The sequence below is a fragment of the Jaculus jaculus genome, chromosome 2 (assembly GCF_020740685.1).
Source record: "Jaculus jaculus isolate mJacJac1 chromosome 2, mJacJac1.mat.Y.cur, whole genome shotgun sequence".
In the NCBI taxonomy this organism is placed as follows: Eukaryota; Metazoa; Chordata; class Mammalia; order Rodentia; family Dipodidae; genus Jaculus; species Jaculus jaculus.
Genome location: NC_059103.1, coordinates 97,352,418 through 97,367,984, shown reverse-complemented (window position 1 = coordinate 97,367,984; position 15,567 = coordinate 97,352,418). Strand labels below are relative to the sequence as shown.

General features: G+C 36.4%; 1 protein-coding gene across 1 annotated transcript in view; it reads right to left on the bottom strand.

Annotated features, from left to right (window-relative positions):
- The window catches only part of Tbck (TBC1 domain containing kinase), a 211,079-nt gene that overhangs the window by 178,381 nt on the left and 17,131 nt on the right, over window positions 1-15,567 (bottom strand). The window contains exon 3 of the mRNA XM_004663001.3: window positions 12,625-12,697. Coding sequence (XP_004663058.2) covers window positions 12,625-12,697 — 73 coding nt within the window. The remainder of the gene's footprint in view (window positions 1-12,624; window positions 12,698-15,567) is intronic.

The following is a 15,567-nucleotide window of genomic DNA, read 5'->3' as shown; positions in this document are numbered from 1 at the left end:
CATGGTGGTGGGCTTTATATAAGGAAGCTCTGGGAGGAGATGGTTCCTTTCTAGCTGCCTGCCTGGCTGCTTGTGCTACTGTGCATGTATGTGCATATATCCTGTTTGGGTATCCTCTGTAGGCATTGGAACCAAGTTTCCTCAGCTTTCCTTCCAAGTGGACTGAAGACTAGTGGCTCTGCAGGAAGCCCTCAGACCTTCAGCACTGGACAGGTACAGCTGAGCCATTCATCCATGTGGACTGAGCAGCTACTATAGTCCTTGACTCTCAGGCTTGAACTCAGCCATTATTAGGCTGCTGTACACTAATCTAACCAATTCCCTTTTTAATACCAATTCATCCTATCTGTTCTGTTCTGTTAGAGAACTCTGACTAATAAGTATTTTGCCTTATCTTTCCAATGAGTTCAAATTTGATTCTGCAAAGTGAAAACTCCAGGCCTTGTCATCCATCTCACATCAACTATGTGCATTCAAATTACACAAAACATAGAAGCTCATGTGCTTAGCAGTTTTTGGATCACAGTATTTTTAAATGTTTTAGTTACTCCACAATAGATGGTTTACCCATAAACTTACATCATGAGATTATGCAAAAATTTAAAAGATAACACCAGCCCACTTTTCACATGACAACAACAGAAGCTAAGTGTTGGATGCCATTTATCAAGATAGAACAGGCTTTCTGTTTTAATCCCATTAATTCTCATTCAGTATGCTTTGTTTATTAAAGTTAACTGCCTGGAAAGATGAGTTTATAATCTCCGTTACATAAATCCCCCACAGCCAGTGTGGAGGTTTGAGTGTAAACTGTCCACAGACTCATCTGCTTGAATTCGTAATTTCTGCTGGCAGAGCTGTTGTAGAAGCTTATAGAACTGTTTAATAGGAGGTGGGGCCTTGCTGGAGGAAGCATGCCACTTAAAGTATTATATAACCCATACTCATTGGCCTCCCCCACCTTTCTTCCTGCTGATGTGAAGATGTGATGTTACCTTTCTGTTCCTGCCATGCTTTTCCCACAATGACTCTACCCTCAAGAAATGTAAGCCAAAATAAATCTTTCCTCCCTAAATTGTTTCTGGTCTAGTATTTTGGCCTAGCATTGAGAAAGTCAAACATGCTGCCTCCTTTTATCTAACACTGTTTTGTATACATAGATTTACTTATTTACTTTCTAAATATAGAATACCTATTAATACTGTAATGAACTGTTTAGTTAAAAAAGTACTTGGCTGAGGTCTTGGGAGATGGTTTAGCAGTAAAATAGCATACTGGCCCATTTAAAATTCCTCAACCACCAACATGAACACATAGGCATTTGATTTCAGTAGCAAGAGGCCTTGGCATTCATGCATGTATGCACATATGCAAGTGTGCACACACACACACACATGCAAATAAATACTTCAAAAAAGTTCTTGGTTAAAACAAATGTCCATAATGGGACCCAACACATCAGAATTTTATTTTATTATTTTTAAAAATTATTTTTATTTACTTTAGAAAGAGAAAGAGGCAGATACAGAATGGGAACTCAGGGCTTCCAGCCACTGCAAATGAACTCCAGGTGCATGTGCCCCCCCCATGCATCTGGCTTACATGGGTTCTGGGGAATTGAACCTGAGTCCTTCAGCTTTGCAGCAAATGCCTTAACAGTCAAGACATCCCTTTAGCCCCAAGCCAGAATTTTATATCAATATATTTACATATTCTCTAATTTTATATATAACCACATATAAAATTTTATATATAAGTACAGTAATTCACTTTTCAAAATAAAGATTTTATTTTCATAAACAATATGTATTGATTATTATTCTGGAATATAGCACATAAGTTTGAATATTATTTTTTCCTAAAGTTAACAGTTGAGTGGCTGAAAAAATCTTTCTCCAATAAATATGTTAAGTATGTTTAAGGATTAAAGCTGCTTTATCTCTCTATAATGAAATACAGATCGAAGCACAGATGAGACTTTAGTACTTGTTGGTATAGAAAATATGGGGCAACAGCTTCATGGTAGAGTACTTTCCTAGTAAGCCCAAGGCCCCGGGTTTTATCACTCCCACCACAATAAATAAATGACTGAATGAATAAATGATAATGAATAATGAAATGTTAGTTAGGCAGACTGCTACAGATGTCCTGGCAAGATTCCCAGTATGGGTCACTTCATCAATCACTAGCCTATGTACTGCTGTGAAGAGGTTTTACAGATGGACTAAAGCTTGGTACTCAACTAGCTTTAAAATGGACTAGTGTGAATAACCCAGACAGAACTAATATAATCACATGACCCCTTAAAGACAGCAAAGCAGAAGAGTGAAGGGGGATGCAATATAGAAGCAGGGCAGGTCAGAAGCTGAAAGCATGAGAGGTTTGACTGGTGCCTGCCTTAAGATGAATAAATATGACCACAAACCAGGGACTGCTAGTGTAAGGTCCCTGCTCCCCAGCCAGGAAGGAAAGAAGAGGTGAGAATGGGAATTGAAAAATGGCCATAAAGCAGCACGGAGAGTAGGAGAGTAAAGGAGACCAACTTTTACTCTGGACTTCGCTGCTACCCTGCAGCATGCTATATGCAGTGTCCTTTTAAAAATCCCAACACAAGTGGCCGGTGGCTAAACTCAGAGTTGTGTAATGTGATCACACCACAGTCATGTAGGAAATTATGTAACATGTTGATTTCCAGCTTACCGGAATGATGACCCTGGAGTTCTACTGTCCAACCATCTTGCCAACTGTTTACATACTTTTGGGCCTGCCCAGACCATTCTTAAAGCTGGTACCTCCAGAAAAAAATGACTCCCCAAAACTACAGCAAATGCTCCACTAAAGCTTATACTGCATGGATTTATAACACTAATGTTAGTGTGCCTGAAAATGATTTATCCCCTAGAGGGAATGTAGCACTGACTGCCTAGACCTCAATTTCAGGCTTGTTAGACACAAAACAGAGAAATGGCTCACTGGACTTCTGACCTTAGGAACTGTTGGCATAATATTGTGGTGTTTTATACTGATAAATTGGTGCCACTATGTTACAGAAGCAATATAAAACTCATACAAGGACCTAAAAATATATGGGCCTGGTAGCACAGGCCTATAATCCCAGCTACTGGGAAAATGGGACAGGATGTTCACAGTTCAAAGCCTATTTGGGCTACAGTGAGTTCAAGGGAAGTCTAGGAAATTTAGTGAGATCCTCTTTCAAAAAGCAGTGCACTTGCCTAGTATGCCCTGGGTTCACTGCCCAGCACTGCAAACAGCAAAAAATACATAAACAACCAACCGTCTTCATTCCAACGCTAACTGAACAATTTGTTTACAACGTCTTAATCTACTTAGTGAACTGTTGGAAGGAATCTACTGTAATGCTTCTTTAAAAAAATGTCTTACCCTCTTCAATACTGTCATACTCCCCAGAAGTGTATGTTCTTGGAGTGTTCTGTCCACTTGAGGTCTTGAAACACAGAACAGCAGCTGTCTGGATTGTCTGTGTGAAATGGTTTATACTGAACATCTGTTTTCATTTAGGGAGTCTGGAGTACCTGGAGTCAGTCACAAAGGAATTTTTGTGCCTATGTGATGCACATTTAATGAAACCCTTAGATTCAGGTGAGCTTCCCTAACAGGTAATATTGCACATGGAGTCACATGTAATTTCTGGAATAACTGAAGACTCCATACTTTGCTCTAGAAAAGTCTTCCTTTTGGTGTAACACATACAGGTAATAGTGTAATGACAGCTGAGTCCTATGGTGCTCCTAGTGAATCACTGAAGCTGGAGGTTGTATCATGGACCTCCAGCACACCATAATGGTTTACTAATACAGCTTTGTCCATTAACTTACTAATAGAAGAGAACATCAAGTATCACTTTTACTTGTAAATCTAAATCCTTTCCCCAAGTTTTCACTAACCAAATCATGATAGGTGTATTACTGAGATGACCCCAAGATCCCTGACCTCTGATTTACAAATCTTGCATAACTTCAGGAATATGAATGTAATAAATTTTATTCCCATGATTGAGTGATGATATACAATTAGTTGGCACTAAGAATGAGGGCTACCTGAGCAAATCTGACTTCACATGAGTCCTTGAAATTTGGGCACAGGGGTCACATACAAAGTATGTAAGAGTGTGTCAATGTGTGACTGAAATATGTGATATGTTATTCCACTGCTAGTATTAATGATGAAGAGAATCACATGACAATGAGTGTGGATGGCCTGTGGGTATAGAGAGCAGCCCCTCATCAATACTAATCATAGGAACAGGGTCAAGGAACTGAATTCTGCCAACAACTTCACGAAATTTAACAGTGGAATCTTTGCCAGAGCCAGGAAAAGGAAAATCAACCATCTGTTTCCTCTATAAATGTTATTTTAATTTCAAATATATTTCTTGAAAGGTTAAAAACAATTTATCAAGATAGCATTTCCATCATATAATTATCCAAATTTACTCCTTTTGGTAATCAAATTATACCACCTGATTAAAAGGAAGACACCAATAAACTATTAAAATTGAATGGAAAAACTGAAAATATAATGCATTTAATACCTTATTTTCCAACAGATTTACTATATATAAACTTTTATCCTAACAACTTCAGTACAAAGTGAATAAAGTAGGGTATGATGGTACATGCCAACATGTCCAGAACTGGGGAGGTAAAGGCAAAGGAGTAGGAGTTCAAGGCCAGCCTGGGCTACATGATACGTTGTCCCCAAGAGAAAAGTGAGGGCTGGAGAGCTGGCATAGTGGTTAAGGCACTTGCCTGAAAAATCTAATGACCTAGGTTTGTTTCCCTAGTACCCAAATAAGCCAGATGTATAAGATGGCTTATTTATCTGTAGTTTGTTTGCAATGGCTGGAGGCCCTGGCATGCCCACTCTCTCTCTTTTTTTGAAAATGATATTTTATTATAAAAAAATCACCCCAAATATAGGATTTTGTAAACATTAATAGTTGCTATTCTCTATATATGTCTCTCTTCCTCTCTCTCTTCTCAAATAAATAAATAAAATATTTTTAAAAATAAAAGTGAATAAATTATATATGTGTTTTGGGAAGGCTTATTAGTAAAAATAAGCCTCATTTACAATTACTGCAAAAACAGTTGTAAGCTAGAAGGGCAAAGGTATCTTGCTAGAGAAATACAATGTATCAGAAATCTGGAGAAGGAATTTTTGCTTTGGTTGACAGTAAGGAGAGAGAAAAAGAGAGAGAGAGAGAGGGAAGGGGGAAGAGAGAGAGAAAGAGAAAGAGAGAGACAGACAGACAGAAAAGGAAGTTGAGAGACAGGGGCTTAACATTATGGGAGAAAATGATACAAGTCAATTACAAGTTAACTTTCATGGTATATTTAAATGATCTAGGCATTCAATGTCAACTACATTGGTATCAATAGTAAGATACTAAGCTTATAAAATACATTTTCTTCTGAAAGAGGTATTTTTAAAATATTTTTACTTACAAACTACAGACACACCACTTTTTCTGTTTGGCTTTCTGTTGGTACTGAGAAATTGAATCTGGGTTATTAGGCTTTGAAGGCAAGCACCTTTAACTGCTGAGTCACCTCAGCTCTGAAAAAATGTTTCTGAGCAAAGAATAGGTTGATCTTTAGGATTATCAATACAGTAGAGAAAGCAGTGGTGATAGGGTCATGAAAATACTAAATTCAAGAAAACCAGAAAGAAATTTAAAATGCAATAGTCACTTTTTTTCAGTAAAGGGCAGATGAGATATGAGAGGAATCACCAAGGTTATATATATTAATCACACTTAACAACTAATAGTTCAAGAAAGGCAGAAAGAAAAAAAGATTTCATGATATTCCAAGTCAGGTGAAGAGCGCCTTTTGGTATTATTTTCATTTTAGCAGGTAAAATAGAAAGAAAAATATACATTATTTATACAAACACTAATGTACATGACTGTACTATAGTAATATTAAATGCATATTGAGACTAGATTCTCTGAAGGCAAAACAAACAGGAGTCTAAACTTCCAACATCAACTTGTATTTTAAAACAACTATGTTCATGACCTATAAGAAATTACCTGTGGTTCATTATCCAACTCTGGCCAACATTCCAGAATGGCTCCACATTCTTTGAAGAACCTCATTCAGTGAGAAGACAATGTTTTAATGGGAACAAATAAATAACTCTGTTTTCCATCAAGCTCAGAGGCAGCTGCTGACCCAGGCTGCTTCCCATCAGTCCCCATGCAATGCTGATGGTATTTTGATAAAGTTTCACAACCATATCCCTGAACAAATGTGACAAACATTTGTAAAGAAACATGTGAACATGCCTTCTGGGTATGGTGGTGTATGCCTTTAATCCCAGCACTTGGGAGGCAGAGGTAGGAGGATCTTCATGAGTTCAAGGTCACCCTGAGACTACATAGTGAATTCCAGGTCAGCCTGGGCTAGAGTGAGACCCTACCTCAAAAAAAAAAAAAAAAAAGTCTGCACTGCCTACCCTTCCTCCACTTGCAAATTGAAGGACAATGCAGAAGCAGAGCCAAAACCCTGCTGAATATCTTCTGTAAGTTCCATTTGCCATTTCTTTCACAGACTAAGCGAAAGTACTAAATAGAGTCTTAGCAGAAATTGAAGATACTTTGTAGTTATTACCTATATTTTAGAGGCTATTTCCCAATACTTGCTTTAATGGAAGTGGTGAGGACATATGCCTTTTAACTAACCTCTAGAAAATATTCCAGAGAAGAGGTAAGATTGAAATTTATCCGTATTTAGTCTCTTGAATTTGGTGTTAGAGCAATAATTAACTATATTCAGAGGCAATAAGCATGACTTCACACAAAGCCTTACAGGCTATACTAATTCCTTGAGATTTAATGGACATAGGGTTTTAATCCCAGCTTCTGTATTTCCAAATAATGACTTCAAGTGAAGCTAGAGAGAACTGTTTGCAAGGCTGAAGTCAAGCACAGGCATAAAAGGCACTAGACAGAGGGCAGCTTTCTCCCCAAATTAATTAAGTGGACTCTAGGAAAAAAAATGTTGAGTAGTTTTTTTTTGTTTGTTTGTTTTTGTTTTTGTTTTTTAAGTTAAGTGAACAAAATATCTGTAGAAACAACATGGTTCAGGAAGGAACAACCCCCCACCCCCGACAAACAGGACATAGCATGCTCAATAATTTTTGCCTGGATTAATAGGAATTCTCAACAGAGTTCCATGAGCATGAAAACTATAGAGACACAGAGGCTAAATTTCTAGTAGGAGCTGAAACTTCAGGGTACTTTTAAAGGATAATCAATTCATAATTTGAATTACTACTATAGTACAATATTGCTTAGCTTAATGTTAAATCTGTCACACAAAAATGTTAGAACAATGTCAGTTGGTAAAGTGATATGAATCTCTAAGTATCTAATTGTCATTATTCTAATCTTTGTCCCACCAACTTTAAAAAAAAAATATTTATTTGAGAGAGCAAGAGATAAACAGGCAAAGAGAGAGAGAGAGGGAAAGAGAGAAAGAGGGACAGAGAGAGAATGGGAATAGGGCCTCTAGCCACACTGCAAACAAACACCAGACACATGCACCACCTTGTGTATCTGGCTTATGTAGGTCCTGGGGACTTGAACTGAGGTCCTTTGGTTTTGCAGACAAATGCTTTAACTGCTAAGGCATCTCTTCAGCCCTGTTCCACCAATTTTAATTGACTTAATTTTCTTCAAAATATCTCTGTCAAGTAACTATATGTTGAATGATGAAGCTATTTGTAGAAATTCAACTGTAAATAATTACCAGAAAAGTGGCAGCTTACAGTTCTGCAAGTTACAGACAAAGGGACAAGTGAAAACACCACATGACTAAATTTTTGATTTACTTTCTTACAATCACAAGGTTTCAGTTCTGGGCGAAGAACTAGTTTGCATGCTTTAAGAACATCTTACTTTCCACAGATAGGCTACAGGACAAATTAAAACTGCAGCACATTATCTCTCAGATGAGACTTTTTCTGCTTTTGAGTTCTAACACAGACCAAAGATGTGGAATAGTAAAGCAGTTCTGAAACCAAGTTAGATGGCTGACAGACTCATTCCTACTGAAAGGTAGTAGTACATAATGAACGTTATATTCCAAAACTGACATAGAAAATATTAAATTCTAGTGCATCACCAGGATAGTTAGAAAATAACAATTTATTTACACAAATATTTAAGTACATTTCATATGAAAAAATTACAAACAAAACCTATAAAGGCTGATGTGTTCTATCTAAAATTTTAAAAAAGACCATTATAAACTATAAATGATGTGAAGGACACTAAAAATTTTGCACCTAATCTTATTCCAATTCATATATATCATCAAAGAATGTGCTTTTATCTAACATTTTATCATATCAAAGACACATATAACGTTTCTGGAGAAAGGTGGCTTCCTCATGCAGAACTACCAATGGTCACTGCAATGAGATTTGTCATCTCTAAAATAAGGATAAAAATAGTACCAACTTAGAAAACTAAAACTGTTATGAAATAGGATATAACAAGAGCTATATCCTCATATAGTACAGTTGAAAATAGAAACTAGCAAAATGTGAAAACAAGAGAGTCATGGTCAAGTGATAAAGCTAGATTTTTTTTTTAATTGAGTAACCAACATCTTTTTGTTTTTGTCTCAGTTGTTTTACTCATTAAAGGAAAGACCTATTTGCACAATGAGAAAAATGCAAAGATCAGAAAGAACAATCTAGACATATTGACATACTCATTATGAGGAGACTACTCCCATGGTGACTTATAGACAACTTCAGAAATGCTAGGAAGAAAGGATCATTGACAAGGTCACTTTTCAGGATGTGAGGCAATTCAGATCATGACAAAGTTATATCTATGAAGATATACTTCTGTCCCTGCTATTTGAATATTCCTTAATCTGCTCTCTGTAGTATGAACTCCTTTTATCTTCTACTTCAAGTCCCTAAATAAATACTGAATGCATTTAACAATGTTAGTTATCCTTTAGTCAGTGTTAACTTTATTTTAGCACTTCACTGCCGCATTTTTTGTTTGGCTATTTTTATTTATTTATTTTCCCTGTGTGTAGGGGGGAGTGGTGAGGCAGGGCCCAAGCTGACCTCAAATTCATTATGTACACTATGTAGTCTCATCTAGCTTCTAATGCATGCTAAAAGTCTCTTGCATACTGGGATTATACACTTCACCTTGATATACATATACATATGTTTTATATATATGTATATATATTAAAGTACTTATGTTCTCTAAGACTACTATGGTAGCAAGCCTCCAAGCACTTCCCTCCCATAACAAGTCAATGGCTGATGTGAGTGGCCAACAGTGAGACAAATGGGAGGGATCCATCTCTCTCTGGAGTACTGAGGCAGGAGTTTAGCACTGATAAATGTTATTAAAAATGGTGAAGCACTATTAGAATGGTTAGTTCAATGTTGAGTTTTCATTAAGTTTTTAAATATTTTTGATTATTATTTATTTATCTGAGAGTCACAGAGAGAAGAATTTTACTGAGTTTTGACAAAAGCATATCATGTAAGTTACAGTAAAGTTGTAAAAAACTTGTGAAATTTCTAAAAGTTTCTACAAGGCCATTTTAAATTAGTTCTTTCATCTCTCTATTCTCCCAAATAGAGCCAAGCATGTTTTTTCTATCACATAGGCAAAAGCACTGTTTTGGAACTTCACATACATGAACAAATATAATATTCTGCATCTGGCTTTTTTTTTACTCAGCAAGTTTTTAAGGTTCATCCATATACCAATATTTCATTTAATTTTGTTGTTGGTTACATCAAAATTTATCAGATGTCTCATTCATTTATACTAGAGTTCATACCATTTTAGAACTATAATGAATAACTTTTCCTGGGAATATTTCCTGTATAAATATTTTGGTAGAATTTTGTTGTTATGGTCTTGATTAAACATATAATCAGGACTGGGTCTAGAGTGAGGCAAATAAAATATCTGTAGTATAAGATTTAAGGAGCCCCTGTACTTAGGAAGTGACTTGCTAGGTAATAAAATATATACTTTAAATATATAAATAAATATATTTTACATATATATATATATATATATACATATATACATACATACACACACACACACACACACACACACATACATATATATACATACACATACATATTCAATTTAGCCTTAGAGTACTGAAATTTTACTCATACACTGACCATGAGCTTTTCTTTCAGGAACATTACCATTTAAAATGTAATAGTTAGTTTAATATGTAAGTACAAGGAAAACATAATTCTATACTTAGAAGGGCAAATGATCAATATAGTATTATCAGATGAAATTCATGTTACATAAAATATTAAGTTGAGAACAACTTGATATAGAATGATCCTGAGTTCAAGTTTAGACCTTGTTTTATAGATACAGAAAATGAATAAGTGGCTTGTCCAAGACTACCTAGCAAGTTAGTAGCTTTTTCCACCATATATGCTGCACTGCAAATATTTGTAGAAGTTTAACCAGACACAAACTATTTTTTCATTGAACATGTGATGATAATTGTTTCTAAATTTAATATCAACTAGCTTTCACAGAAAATTACTAACTAGGTATTATCCAAGTATGGTAGCATACACCTTTAATTCCAGCACTTGGGAGGCAGAAGTAGTAGAAACACTGTGAGCTCAAGGTTAGCCTGGAACTACAGAATGATTTCCAGGTCAGCCTAGGCTATAATGAGACCCTACATTGAACAAAACCAAAAAAACTAAAAAGGGAAAGAGAATTCTTTTTAACAAGTGTCCAGACAACATAGAAATGTGAGCATTTGAATTAGTGAGCAAAGAATACTGGATATTCATTTTTTAATTTTTTTTTTTGAGAGATAGACAGAGGAGAGAGAGACAGAAAATGGGCCTGCCAGGGCCTTTAGCTGCTGCAAACAAACTCCAGATGCACGCGCCACCTTGCACATCAGGCTTACATGGGTCCTGGGAAATAGAAACCTGGGTCCTTTGGCTTTGAAGCCAAGTGCCTTCACTGCTAAGCCATCCATCCAGTCCCTGGATATTCATTTTTAAAAAGCAAAGGTGAGGGTTGAAGAGATTTCTCAGTGGTTAGGCACTAGTCTTGTACAGGCATGTTGGCATAGGTTTGACTACTGAGTTCAAACCTCCAGATCCTAAAAATCAGCTTGGCCTGACATCTGTAACACTAGTCCTGCAGGGAAAGAAGAATGGTGAATCAACTGAGCTTCATAAGCGCTGTAAACAGTAAAAAGAAACTCTGACATAAAACAAGACCAGGCAGAAGAGTGATGGTGCTGGACAGCTGATGTTCAATTTGGACCACTGAAGGTGAACTTACACAAGGGATGCTGTAAAGGACCATACAATTGCATACACCACACATACCACACACATACACTACATGCAAGTCAAAAAGAATATAAAAGATTAGAGATGTTAAAACTCTAACCATAAAGACATAAAAATTACTGAGACAAATATATAGAAAAAGAATTTTACTTATGACTAGTGGTCAGATTAGACTTTTATTTTTAAAAAATATTTTTATGTATTTATTTTTGAGGAAAGTGAAAGAATGAGTGAGCAGGCTAGAGGATGGGTGTGTCAGAGCCTCTTGAAAATGAAGTTAAGACACACGTACCATTTTGTACATCTGGCTTTACATGGATACTTAGAGAAATGAACCTGGGCTGGCTAGCTTTGCAAGCAAGTGCCTTTAACCATGGAACCAATCTCCCTAGTCAGCAAGTAAGTCTATGATGTCCACTGTATCTGCAGTTTTCTTTGCAAAGGCCACACAAAACCAAATAATTCACAGTACCAAGGGAAGTTATTTTGTCAAATGTATTTCTTTTTGCTTCTACCATATATAGTATTTATTGCCATGTACAGTATGACTACTATTTTATTTGGAGCCCCTCCTTGCAAAATCATAAAACAGCTTCATATTTGTTGATCAGAAGCCCTCAGTCTCTTTATTAAGAGAAAGGGATATTTTTCACCACAAAGATCTTTTCCTCTTGCCAGGATTATCACTTGTTGTAGCAAGTAAGCAGGTCCTCCAAACAGTGCTTTGGGGAGATCACCCTGGCATTTAGTGTTCTTTAGAGAATTTTAAAAATGTATTTATTTTGTTTGGGGGGCATGAGAGAAGAGAAGAAACAAAAAGAAAAAGAGAGAGTAAGAGAATAGACATACAAAGACCTCCAGCTGCTGCAAACAAACTCGAAATGTAAGTGCCACTTTGTGCATCTGGCTTCATGTGGGTACTGGGGAATTGAACCTATGGGGGTGGATAGACTGTGCGGCAAGCACCTTGCTCACTGAGCCATCTCTCCAGCCCCAAGAGCATTTTTGTACAAGTACTTTGGACTATGCCTACCTCCCACAATGTAATCATTAGACAAGTTAACACTGAATTTCTACATAGCATACGAATTAGATTTTCTGAAGTGAAAATTTCAATTGAATTTTTATCATTATACAATAATAAAATAATGTCCTGAACTTTATAATTAAGATACTCGATTAATTACCAATTTCCACTTTTTATTTCCTTGTCTTACTATTATGCAGTACCTTGTCGGTTTCCTTTCTCGAAGCAGGTCTTCCAGACTCTTTTCACAGTGCTCAGCCACCACCACTAGTCTTTCTGTATAAACCAAACAGTCCACATATTGAACACAATATTTTCATAACAATATAACCCACTTAAGTTATTAACATGCTGTAAAAATAACATTTAAAAAGTTTTGCTAAATATTTACTATATCATTGCCAAGTATACTGAATAGTCAATTCAAGGCTAACTTGAGATACACAATGAAACCCAGTCTCAAAAAACAAAAGCAAAAACAACAAAAAGTGCTATACGTGAAAGCTATCATTTTAGTTGAATGATTTCAATCTACAGGGGGAAAAAAATTAAATAGATGATAATCCTTGGACAAAGTTCTAATAGGAACACTTAATAAGAGTTTAAAGAAAATTACATTTGAAAGAACACTTAATGAGAATAAGAGAAAAACAAAAAAAGGAATAATATCAAAGGAAAAAAGCTTTTAGTAATGATGCAGTATAGGGGTAACAGCTCCCCCCCAAATCAACTACAAGTAGCTAATGATGAGGAATGTCTTTGAGCCTGCCTTTCAATTCTTTAATCAGAAAAAAAAAAAAAACCTGAGCCCTAGGTAGTAACAATTCAAAGAACAGCCATGTCGAAACCTACTTATTGGCAAGCTAATAATATATGTTAAAAAAAAAAAAAAGAGTTTGGGCAAAGTATCCTGTGAAGGTGGATAATGTGCCCAGAAGCCATAAATTGTTATTAGAAAATTTCAGTGCCAGGGGTAGGATGCCTTCTAGCAAACTGTTGGCCAGGGAGGCCTTTGATGCCCCAAAACATTACAGGCTATTGCCAAGGTCTTGGTTGTCCATCAGAACTAGATGGTAAGACCCTAATTCTGAAGACTCCATATGCTGGGGCTGCAGAACACTGAAAAGTCAAGCTGGAGTTGAGCTAGAGACCTACTTCCTACTGACTAGTTCTCAGGATGCTGTAAAGACCTATTGCAGCATGTTGGAGGAGAAAAGTCAATGGTCTTAACCAGCAGTGGATCTGAAAGATTTATGGCTGGCCAGTCAGACAAATGTACCAACTGGGACAATTGTGGCATGTCTGGTATGGAAGAAACCAAATGTTCTCTGATTGAACTTGAGGCCCACTCCATCAGAAGGAATTAATTCCTGGTACTGAAAAACCTAATGAAAAGCCTATGGCTAGGGAGGTCATAAGCCCTAGGGGGAAACTGCTACTGTTGTCTGCCGAATACATATATTGTGCTCCATAAGTGCTTATAGTTATAGCCATACATCAATGCAACTCTCATTTTTGATTAGATAAGATTCTCTTTTCAAATTGTAGTAGACCACTGGGTGAATCAAAACACACCAAAATGCTGAGAACTATCAGTGGAATGTTCAGCACTAAGACACCTCCTTAACACCTCCAAGGCTCAGCGATCATTTCAGAAGTGGAGGGCAGAATGTAAGAGCCCAAGAAAGGAAGGAATGCTTATAATACTGTCTTCCAGACATAAAATGATCTTGATATTCATGACCTCACAGTGGCTGTCACTACTTACAAAAGACATCCATAATAGAAGGAAAAATGATGATATCAAAACTAGAAAGACTAGTTGGAAAGAAGGAATTCAGTACAGGGGGGATTTGGGAGGGGGAGAGGAAAGTGGCAAGAAGTGATTAAGATCATGGTATATTGTCTATCTTGATGAAAGTTGTCCATAAAAAGTTAAATATAATCTGGACTGAGAATATGCTCAGCATGGAGCTAGCACTATCTGTTAGGCTTTACTATTATTCATGGTCTCAGTGACTTCCTCAGAGATTTTTCCCTCAAAATGTACTACATCTTCTTATTGTATACTTTAAGCAGGCTATACTTTTGAAAACCTTGATTTAACTCTAAGGATTTGTATACATATTTCATTTAATGACATTCTTTTATATTTAGATTTTACATTTTGAGATGGTAGGAATCATGCTGGTCTTATGTTATACTGTATTTCTACTGTCTATAATTTCATCTAAAACATACAGGCATGTATTTAAAATATATTAGTGGGCTGGAGAGATGGCTTAGTGGTTAAGCGCTTGCCTGTGAAGCCTAAGGACCCCAGTTCGAGGCTCGGTTCCCCAGGTCCCATGTTAGCCAGATGCACAAGGGGGCGCATGCGTCTGGTGTTCGTTTGCAGAGGCTGGAAGCCCTGGAGCACCCATTCTCTCTCTCTCCCTCTATCTGTATTTCTCTCTGTGTCTGTCGATCTCAAATAAATAAATAAAAAATAAAAAAATATTAAAATATATTAGTTAAATAAATTAAAAATCTGATAAAGCTACTAGAAATGGTAAGATCTGTGCATAAAAATATATGCTTATATTCTAACTAGATACTGCCTCACTAGTATGGAAATTAATATATGAAACATTAAATTTATTCCAATATATTTCAATAAATAAACATTTTCAATTAAATATCTCTAGGACTTTATATTTATAAAAAAATTCTATGCTAATTGGTACTAGACTAAAACGCAATGGGGTTCTTCTGGAAACTCCTCAAGATGTCATAAACCAATGTCTGCCTAGACAGATACCATAGAACTCAAGATGTTATAGAACTTTAAAAAAAAATTATGAGACAGACAGAGACAGAGAGAGAGAATGGACCTCTAGCCACTGCAAATGAACTCCAGATGCATATGCTACCTTGTGCATCTGGCTTACGTGGGTTCTGGGGAATCGAGCCTTGAACCAGGGTCCTTATGCTTCACAGACAAGCACTTAACCACTAAGCTATTTCTCCAGTCCAAGATGCTATAGAACTCTTAATCATTGTTAATGCTATAGAGCCATAACCCTTGGCAGAATATCAGTGTTTCTCTTAGAGGCAAGAGAGTATATACCAAAATAACATTTCCATTTTGAGCCAGTTTTCTTTGT